Genomic DNA, 10,783 nt, shown 5'->3' on the forward strand with positions numbered 1-10,783 from the left:
AAAGAGGGGAAGATTTCCCACTGCTGAGCCAGCAACTGTGGCAAAATCCCTCTCCTTGGACAAACTTGCTTCATTAAAGCCTAATAATAATAATATTAATGTACACCTCCATGTAAAGTTACCTGCTCCTGATGTACGAACACCCTCACAGGAATGCACTCTACATTCTTTCTGACTTTATCTTTAAAAGCAAAGGGAGAGAATTTTGTGCTAATCAGTAACAAAGGTATGTATGACTAGAGTCACTCAAACTCCACATAAACATAAAGAAATAATATATAAGTAAGTTGAGAAAAAGGGAAAGTTAAGGAAAACTCCATCTTAACTGCTGGGATCAGTCAATGGTCTGAACCTGTCTTCGTCCCCATAGGGACAGCTATAAACTGGTAAGAACCAGGCTCTATGTGCCCTGAATATTTTACTCGGGATTAGAGCCTGTCTGTGTATTCCTTCAAGTATATTTTTGCAGTCAGTTACAATCAGCAACAATCTTCTAACCATGTCACAATCTTACATTTATGAGAGTGTTATTCCTGAAATTATTAGTGTGAATCCTTTATGGGTGCTGGCAATTGGTAGTGGGTAATACACTCTAGTAAAGGGCAAGACCTGCTGAGAGGACTCCCTTATGCTGGTGGTGTGTTTCTCTAAGACAGTCAAACTACTCTCCAATCCAAAAGGACTGCTCAGTTAAGGGTCTCGCTAATGGGATGCTGGAAGACTGGTCAGCTACAAGGGTCTTGGCTTACCTGGGACACTGACAAACAAATTAAATGCTATGGGGCAAATAAGTCTCTCCACACTAATGGTCTAGGAAGCCTCCCCTTTTCACAGAACTGTGGTAGTGTTTTAGCTGTAACTAATCTGTCAAACTATTTTGGACCTTTTGGGGGTGGATTTTTCTTTCTGTTGTATACTAGGATAGAAGTGGTGGTGTCCTGTGTATTTCACATACTTGAGAATCAAGTTCTATTGGTTTTATTCAGGGTGAAAACCCAATCAGAGTGGTTTTAATAGCCCATCAGAGAGTGGGTTAGGCATTCATGCAATTCTTTTAAATTATGTTGAAAGAAAGTATTTTTCAGTATCCACTGTGAGAGACCTATATTCGCTTTTTGTATTTAGTAAATATGTACCTTTAAATAGATTCTTTTTAAAGGATGTAAATGCTTGAATTGACTTAAACATGGCTGTAAACCTTTGTATGTTATGCTAAGCTAAACAGTTTCTAAACAATCACAGTTGTGTTAGAGAGCTATGCAGATAAATGAAGATGTTTTAATGATCTTCTGTCTTCAAATCAGGTATTGCCAATTGTGGTTTTCTTCAGTACGGTTATGTCTATGCTTTACCACGTTGGATTCATGCAGTGGCTTGTTGGAAAGGTATGCACTTTTGCCAATTAGATGCTCATTTGGCTAGTGTGGGAAATGTTTTGAACATGTGCAGAGGAGCCATAGCCTGGAAATATTTCCAGATGTTGCCATTGCAAAATCTTGATTGGCATCTCTCAGTCTGGTTTCATTGATTATGTCATATTAATTGTTAGATTTGCCTGGTTAGCTTTAGCATTCTTCTGATGCCATACTTGCTTAAATCTTCCTTTCTGCCTGCTCTTTTCCCAGCCCTCAAAGTGCAGGATGGAGATTAAATCACAGAGAGTGGATTTCTGCTAAGTATTCCAGTCGCAATCACATATACCTTCCTATCACAGATACCCAGATAAGATCAAAGCAGGTTCTTCACCTCACTCTCTAAGTGTTCATTTCTGTCGGCATCTATGTCTTGTGCTACTGTCTACATCAAGTCCACTTTCTGTCGTCTCTGTCCAATAAACCTGTCAAACGAGGGAAAAGATCTTCCTCTATGGTAGTTAAACCTAATTTGAAGATATTCTTAAATTAAAAGTTCTTTGCCCTTTACATTCACAGGATTGTTATAAAGGCATCATGAATATTGCCTAGCTGACATTACTGTGCTAAAATTGCAATGAGGCATTTTTAGCCTTAATCTAAGTTTCATATCTTTTTCCTTCATATGATCCAAGTATTTTTGGACAAGAATATAAATAATAAGAACACATCAGAATATCTGCTTTGTTTAATTTAGTTTAACATTTTTATGCCCAGAAGGAACCTGGAGTACTTTCAGTTCTGCTAAATTACTTCTCCTCTGTCTTATTTTAGCATGTACCAATTACACAAATGTGCTATACCTTTAAGCTGAAATCATTAACTCAGGAAGTATTGTAACATGTCTCTGAACTCTTAGATTGATATGGTTAACTCGAGAAAGGCATGGAACAGGCAGAACAAATTTTTGTTTCTTTTTTAAAAATCATTTTAGGTTGGTTGGATAATGCATGTCTTCATGGGAACAACTCCTGTTGAGTCTCTGGTAGCTGCGGGTAACATATTTGTGGGACAGGTGAGCTGGAGCACAAAAAAAACATGCTAGCATGTAACAATATTACAGAATTTAGGGAAATAATGCTGATTATTGAACAGTTGTGTATTAAAAAAATAATCTCTTTCAAAGCTAGGATTCCACTACATCAAGTCTGATGATCAGTTTCCAAAATTTCAGTATGTTCATATATCGGTAGTGATGCACAGTGGAAAGGATTTGGGAAGCGATATGTTTTCCCAACAGAAGTTCAAGCATAAATGTAGATGCTAGATCTCCCTGGTAGACTACTCCAAAGCTATGAAGAAATAACAATTTCAGGGGGGTTTTTTCAGTTGAAAAGGCAGGTGGTATGAAGAGATGGCATACAAAGCAGGCAAGGGCAGGAGAGAGAGACAATGAGGAAAACTAAGATCCAGGGCTAGCAGTATTTGCCTTATTCACAAAAAGAGTGGACAGCATCTAACAAGACCGCTTTAATGGGAAGTGTATTAAAACCACATTTACAATAAGGTCTGTCCCAAACTTAGAAGAAATGTAGAAAATCAACAATTAACATCCAAGCCCAAATGCACTATTAACATGATATTTAGCAGTGGTGCATCGCGACATCACACTGCTTCACGATTTAGAGTGGTACCATTGCATGACACTGCCTCTAGGATGTGCTCACACACATGCCAGAGGGGCGTGTTTCACTTGACTAACAGCCTTATCTGTGCTGAGACCTGTGGCTGTCCCTAAGTCACTCAGAACTGGAACAGAATTTCTTGGCAGTTTCATTGTGTTTTGCAGGGAGACAGCAGAATGAACCAGCCAGAATTGTCTTCAGACATTCTCTTTCTTGGTATAGAAAAGCCCCAATCTATTGAAATTGGAGTACTTGCTAGCACTAGGATTAACTAGTCAAAGATACCTAAGAAAGTATGATGCAGACACTCATTTTCCTGCCCTTAATAAAAGAAATCTTTGGGTTTTTATTAGGGATTTCTTAATTTGGTGCTTGTTTTACCCTTCCAGACAGAGTCTCCTCTACTGGTACGGCCTTACTTGCCGTATATCACCAAATCTGAACTCCATGCAGTCATGACAGCAGGATTTTCAACTATTGCTGGAAGTGTCTTAGGAGCATATATTTCTTTTGGGGTAAGACAGGGGGAAAGAACTAGAAAATAAATGGTTTATTTGAAATCTTTTAAGTATTTCACCCAGCTGCAATGCTTTGAAAGTATCCCTCAATCATTCCCACTGTTTGGGTTTCTTTGTCTCTGAAGGAATTAGCCACAAAAATCCCTGGCCTTCTCTTCATTTCCTTATGAGCAATATGAACATTTAATGACATCCTGTAGAAAAATAATACGAACAACTAAAAAAATTAATTGCATTCCTACATGTTTGTGCATAATATGGTTATCATGGAGTACTTTCTTTCACCTGGAATTCTAGGTTTCCTCCTCCCACCTACTGACTGCTTCCATTATGTCAGCACCAGCATCATTAGCTGTCTCCAAATTATTCTGGCCTGAAACTGAAAAGCCTCTGGTAACTCTGAGGAGTGGCATACAAATGGCAAAAAGGTAAGCTGATCTAGGTACTAGTTAATACCACTGCAGAAATGAGGTCTGGAAAAATAACTGCTCAGACATAAATTTTAAGGGCATTATGTGGTAGGTGTGCAAGCAATAAATTAATTACAGACTAAATACTGCAAATGGTTGATTTATGAATTCTGGTGAGCGTGCCCTGTTACAATCTAACATATGCCAAGGACCTGGGCCAAACTGTAAACTCCAAAGAAAGAGGGAAATACCTACCTGAGGTGACCTGCCATGAGGCTTTCCCTTTTGTAATATTATTGTCTTTTTTCTGTAATGAATCTGCAAATGCAAACACGTAAAAAGCAAAAGCAAAGCAATAATTTCACAACAGCAGCAAATTTGTTGCCCATCTGTAGGGACATTTCTCTTGGCAATGATAGGCAAAGCAAAAAGGCTTCTAAGGATCTGCTTCTGAATGACCCAAGCATTTCTGCAAGGGCTGTGTGGGAGAAGAGCAGTGACCACTGCCTAATACAAGCAGTGCTACAGTTTTGAGATCTGATCCATACCTTGCCCAACCCTGAATGTACCAGAATTCATCCTCAGGGCACCACAAGCATATGCTTCAAATGTCTGCCATGAGAATTGACAGGAAAAGCCTACTTCACCTTCATCATTCCTCTTCATTATTTTCTCTATGAATGTACAGACAGCTTCAGTACTACAATTCTAATCAAGTACATGTGCCTTTTAGTTCTGTTATTTGTTCTTGAATTTAATGTTCACACTCTGGTTTTCTCTTCCTTGGCAAAGTGAATCAAAGAATCTGCTAGAAGCAGCCAGCCAGGGTGCCTCTACCTCCATCGGGCTGGTAGCAAACATCGCTGTGAATGTGATCTCCTTCCTTGCCCTGCTGAGCTTCCTTGACTCAGCCCTTTCTTGGGTGGGCAATTTGTTTGACTATCCACAGCTGACCTTTGAGGTATGATCTCCAGGTTATTCATGCAGCTGACATACATGCATAATTTGTCTTTCTCAAATTTAAGTGCTTGTGTGGTTTGTTTGTTGTTGTTTCTTGTTCTCATTTTGTATTTTAACATAATCTAAACCCATATTTTATTTGCATGTTCTGAAAGATTTCTTAACAGTTAAAGTAAAATTTTTACCATTTAAGTATTTCTGTATCTATTAGTCCACCTATTGTTTCCCTCTGTGGTATTCTTGCTAACTCCCAGGGTATGTTTATACAGAGCAGGCTAGCACCTGCCTCCTCTGACTTGGCAGTGCAGCACATCTGTCAGCTACATGCTTGCCAAGCCATTAACATCTTCAGCTAAACATAAAAGTGTCTTTATCTTCAAAAGGTCCCATCAAACCCTTAATGCTCACCGTGTTCACTTATATGGGGACACGGGGGAAAGGCTGGACTTGCCTGAAACCAGACTTACTCCATATCAGTTAGTTCTCAATATAATTACAAAGTAAAACTGTACCCAAATCACTCAACAGAGCAAATGGGTTTCAAACAGGATTTCTGTTTGAACCTAGGTCAATATGTCATTTTTGACCCAGTGCAATCACGTAGTTTCAGTGTTTATGGCCTTTTTGTTTTACAAGACTCTAATAAAAGCCCTGGGAGAAACACAGATATAACTTGTGTTAAAGGTGCTGCTGAAGTGAATAGCCACTCATAACAGATATGGCTTCAGCTTCACTAAGTTATTATTACCCTGCTAAGCTTTCAGAGATCTCTCACTGCACCCCATACACTCATAGCTGAGGAGAGTCACAAGTATGCATGCCTTAGGCATACTCGTGCAGGGGCTGGTATTTTCATAACTGCTGGGTGGTGTAAGATTTGGACAGGTAGATAGTTCACAAGGAATTGAGACACACAGACATGATGCATGCAGTCAGTCTTCCCTTGGGAGAGACACTAATGCATAACCTTCTGTGAGCAGAGAAACCAACCAGAAATAGTAACTGCTTAAACACATCCATTACATTCTCTGAGCACAATCTGACCAAAACCTTTCACAGGTGGAGCTATTTTCTTTCATATAGAAACAAGGTATACTGTGATATGGGATTCCTTTTTCAATTTGCATAAACCTTATAATGCCAGGGAAAAATAGATACACCTTTAATTGTGTCAGATGCACAGCTTTTATGCAGAGACAACTCTTGTTTACACCAGTTGGAGTTCAATAACCTGATAATTAAGTGTGTTCATTAACACATTTGATTTAATCTAGCAGAAGAATTAGAATCTTCAATTCTCGTATCAGCTCTTTTAGTTCAATCTTCCTTCTTTTTGTCAAACACTGTGCCCAATTTGAAGCCATTACTGAGGGAAAAGATGGCACAGAAACCTTTGTTTTATTTTACATATAAAATTAGGGATATATAAATATTTTGTTATATCTAGAGTCTTGATTAATGTTTTAGAAGGTACTCAAGCATGCCTGACAATTAAAAACTCTCCCAGAGTTCATGGCAGCAAAAATTGAAGGCCAATTTACCTCCCCTAAAATAAAACCATCCTTATTTTAAGTTTAGAAAAGTTACTGTCTGCTATCGTTTTTTGACATGTATTTTGACCTGCTTTTTCTTATATATTCTGCAGAACATTTGTGCTTATGTCTTCATGCCATTTTCTTTCATGATGGGAGTAGACTGGGAAGACAGTTTCATTGTTGGTGGACTACTAGGTTACAAAACTTTCTTCAATGAATTTTTGGCTTACAAGCGCCTTTCAAAACTAATTCAAAACCGAGAAAAGGGTGGAAGCATGTACATTAATGGTGTGAAACAGTATATGACCGTAAGTAATATTTTCTGTCCTACAGATTTGTTTGATCAAATACTTCAGTGTTGAAATGACTTGTTTTTTAATATGGGCATAAAATGGTTGCATATTACTCTAAGATATGTCTTTGAGCAACAGAGTTCAGTTGTGAAAGTGCGGCATTGCTCTGTGCAGCTGCTGTGACTCTCATTGCCCTAGCTGTCTTGAACAAGCATAGAGATAGAAGGGTGTGGGTTTAGGGAACATGCAGTATCCCACAGGACACCACTCTTAAGACAGAGGCTGTCTTCAAGTCAAGTTTCTTCTTACCTGATTCTCAATACTTCTCTATGAGTTACTCTCCCAAGAAAACCCTAAGGAAGAACTTGAGGATCCTCCTGCCCTCAGAGGTTTGTCCAAGCATAAAACTTGAAGAGAGGCATCCAGCAAGCTCTAGCAGGTGGCATTACTGGCACACCTTTGCTGTAGGCTATTGTTCCCTCTGCAGAGGGCAGTAATAAAAGACATGTAGTACATGCCATACACCTCCCTTGCCACACTGAGTCCAACCAGTCTGTCTCAATCAAGCTTTCCAGCCTTGTCCCATCTCAATCACAGTTTACCCAACAGACATTTAGCTCCTACTATAGCACCCTGAGAAAGGCACTGCTAAGGGCATCTTGCATGTGTGCAGGGGGCCAAAGGTCATTCAGAGATCAAAGCTGACCTTTGTGGACATGAGTGCTCCACTATCTGGCATTCACACACACACCCCATGCTGAATTTGTCCTAAGCACAGGCAACGGAAACCATGACATCCAACTTTATACCTCCATTGATCCTTCTTTCTTAAATCAAGACAGATTGTCACTGTATAGAAATCCTTTAGATTAGAAAGTATTTTGTACAGCTCTTACTTTCTTCTCTGAATCAGATGGGATGCTGTGGATACCTCTTATATTAAAAACCAAAACCAAATTCCTGATCACTTGCATTCCTGATTACCAGAACATATTTCACATGTGGAGGTAGAAAGCCAGGCAGTCTGATCAAATATTCGCACCCTTGTCTGAGCATCCATTGCCAGTGTTCCTGAAATTCCGGGCAATAGAACCCTGGGCTCGAATGATCTTTGATGTGCCTTGTTATAACTGTGCTTCCTTCTACTACATGAATATGACACTGAATTCCTGCATGAGTGAATAAGGGTTTATTTTAGTATGGAATGCAGCCTTAAAACACAGATCTTAGGAACTCTATTTAACTTTTTTTTTCCCCCTGCATAAGATGTCATATAGAACTTTCACATTCACTTCTAATACCTATAAGGAGCTGTATTAACTTCCATGGTGAAAAGCTCTGAGAAACATAAACAATTTTAATTCATAACACTGGTAAAAATTGGCTGATAACCGTTATAATTACAGCACAACAGTTCAGGTGAGGGTGTGCTTGGATTCCGTTTTTAATTTCTCTTCAGTTTCAGAGCTCTCTAATTCATCCACACACAGATATTCTCTCAGACTGAGCAAACAAGTGTGTTCACCTGAGTCATTAATTACATGGCTTCCTGTTTTCAGAGCTAGGAGAGTGCAAATGAAAGCAGGGTACACAGAGCTTTTTCTAGGAAAAGCTGGCAGAGTGGGTACTTGAAAAACATTTTCCTGCATTTGTACAGATTGATTGAAAGTATCTACAAATTGATGTTCATAAAAGAGGAATTAAACCAGAGGAACTTCTAATAAACAGGAAACCTGCTAGAACACTCACTCATTTTCAGCTTTAACCTAAACCACAGTAAATAGGAATTCAGAGCTGCCAGGGGACAAAAATCCATTTGCTGAGATATGTTGCCTCCTTTCTCAAAATGTTTGAACTACATTTATCTGAAGGCTTGCAAGGTTTGTAGCCTGATTTCGCCTAAAGGACCATTTTATGTCCTGTGGAGGGACCCTCCCTGGAGGCAAAGGCCAACCTTGTATCTACTCTGGGGTCCAGGCTTCGTTGGTGTTACCCAAGGGGAGAAAGGTGACAGAAATCAGTACAGAAATAAGCTGTTAATGGGGATTCCAAAATCATAACGTCCATCTCTGCCTGTCAACACACACTTCCTAGGAGACCAGTTTGTCTTCCTCACACAGGGTGGAGCATGCACAAAGTAGCTTTGTATATAGAGCCCTCTGCTTCTTCAGGGTCAAGAATGCAGGCATGCATACCAAAACTTGAGGTTTCAAAAGAGTTTTATGGAGGCATCCAGCTGTGAAAAACAAGTTGAGTTATAGCTCTCTGACTCATACTTTCAGAAAACAGCAGTTAAATTGCCACTAGTAAGATAAGATTTTTTTTTTGTCTTTAATTACTACTATTCACTTCAAAAAGGCACAACAATATATGTGAAAGATAAAATCATCGCATAGTTTGTCAGTCCTCACATGGGCAGTGGGTACAAAAGCCTGTGACATTCAACAAGGGAACAAGTCTGCCTTTCTGAAAGCCACACCTTGGGAAGGAACCAAGCAAAACAGTTATTTTTGTACTCAGAGCAACAGTGCCATGTTTTTAGACCTTTAAATCACAATGAACTGTTTCAAACCACTCAGAGGGTGTGTCTTTGTTTTTCAGGTTCGCTCTGAAGTCATTGCCACCTATGCTCTCTGTGGATTTGCCAACTTTGGCTCCCTGGGACTGGTAATAGGAGGCCTGAGTAAGAACCACTCTCACAGACAATTTGTTTGTTGAGCAAATCCCAAAGAAAGCACCAAAAGGAATAGGCTGGGGGTGAAGCTTAGCAGCATTAGGGGCTGAGCAGCTGCTCTGCCAAAGCCTAGCACTCAATTGTGAATGTAAGGGCACCCAGAGCGGGGGTACAAGCTTAGGTGGGAAGTACTGGGAGAGGTGCTGAAGACAAGGGGAAGGAACCAAGACCTTCTGATAGCCTTCCCTCTTTAGACCTCAAACATGAACCTGAGCTACTACTGCCCATGAGCTTCAGGAGGAGCAGGTCAACTCCATAGCATGCTGGTTTGACAGATGAATTTGGTTATTTTCTGTAAAAATATCATATATATGCAGTAAGCTTACAGGGAAAGAATTTTTAAAAAAGGTTTTCAGATCTCAGCGGAAAAAGAAAAATTGAAAAACTATCTGAGCTCCTCACCAGGCAGCCAGAATTGCTGACAGTCATCTTTGCCCTGAAGACACAGTGGGCTCAGCAGTGGGGCAGCATAGAGGAGCAAAACCCAGCCATGGGGCCAGACTCTTTTGGAGGGCACAGTCATCCAGCACAGACACGCAAACTGCCAAAGAAAACAAAAGTTACCATTTTAAATATAAGCAACCCTCTTAACAGAGAGAGCCAACACTGGCACTTGGCCTTCAAATAGCCCACTAAAAATGTCCCATTTTTCCTCCATGTTTCTCTTAGTTTAAACTGCAGGGTGGGAAATTACTCCTGCAGGGGCAAAAGCTGGCAGATTCACCTTCCTTATATGTATTTCTGTTTGACATACACTTTGTATTTCTTCTAGCAAGCATTGCTCCCTCAAAAAAGAAGGAAATAGCCGACAGTGCTTTCAGAGCGATGATTGCGGGAACGGTGGCCTGTTTCATGACAGCCTGTGTGGCAGGTACAGTGCTCAGGTTTGGTGTCCCCTGAGGTCAGTGACCACCATGGGGCACTGCACCAGCACCATACTATATCCTCCTAGGCTGCCTCTGTCATTCAAACACAAGTGGTTTTGTGCTTGGCAGGATTAAAAGTTGATATGAGACAAAAGTTTCTTGAAAACTAGAATTTGAAAAGATGTAAATATTTCAGTTCTTCCATTATGGCTGTGTTTTTAGGAGAGGGGTATGGTGTTTTAATAGGGGAGTTTTTTTGGTTTTTGTTGGGTTTTTTTGGTTAATTTGTTTGTCTGTGCAGAACATGTGACTCATAAACAAAGCAATTTAGAGATGAATTACAATCCCTCCTCCACACCACTAGATAGAGGAATAGAGAACTAATTTTGGAAAATTTTGAACTAAATTTTGAAAAGAAACAGGAAAATGG

At 39.8% G+C, this 10,783-nt stretch overlaps 1 protein-coding gene across 1 annotated transcript in view; it reads left to right on the forward strand.

Annotated features, from left to right (window-relative positions):
• Positions 1-10,783, forward strand: part of SLC28A3 (solute carrier family 28 member 3) — a 37,764-nt gene that overhangs the window by 23,895 nt on the left and 3,086 nt on the right. Inside the window, exons 9-16 of the mRNA XM_005420844.1 lie at positions 1,305-1,385; positions 2,347-2,427; positions 3,427-3,552; positions 3,853-3,983; positions 4,758-4,926; positions 6,571-6,768; positions 9,355-9,436; positions 10,260-10,358. Of these exons, the coding sequence (XP_005420901.1) occupies positions 1,305-1,385; positions 2,347-2,427; positions 3,427-3,552; positions 3,853-3,983; positions 4,758-4,926; positions 6,571-6,768; positions 9,355-9,436; positions 10,260-10,358 (967 nt within the window). The remainder of the gene's footprint in view (positions 1-1,304; positions 1,386-2,346; positions 2,428-3,426; positions 3,553-3,852; positions 3,984-4,757; positions 4,927-6,570; positions 6,769-9,354; positions 9,437-10,259; positions 10,359-10,783) is intronic.

This window comes from Geospiza fortis, unplaced genomic scaffold (assembly GCF_000277835.1).
Source record: "Geospiza fortis unplaced genomic scaffold, GeoFor_1.0 scaffold12, whole genome shotgun sequence".
Lineage (NCBI taxonomy): Eukaryota > Metazoa > Chordata > Aves > Passeriformes > Thraupidae > Geospiza > Geospiza fortis.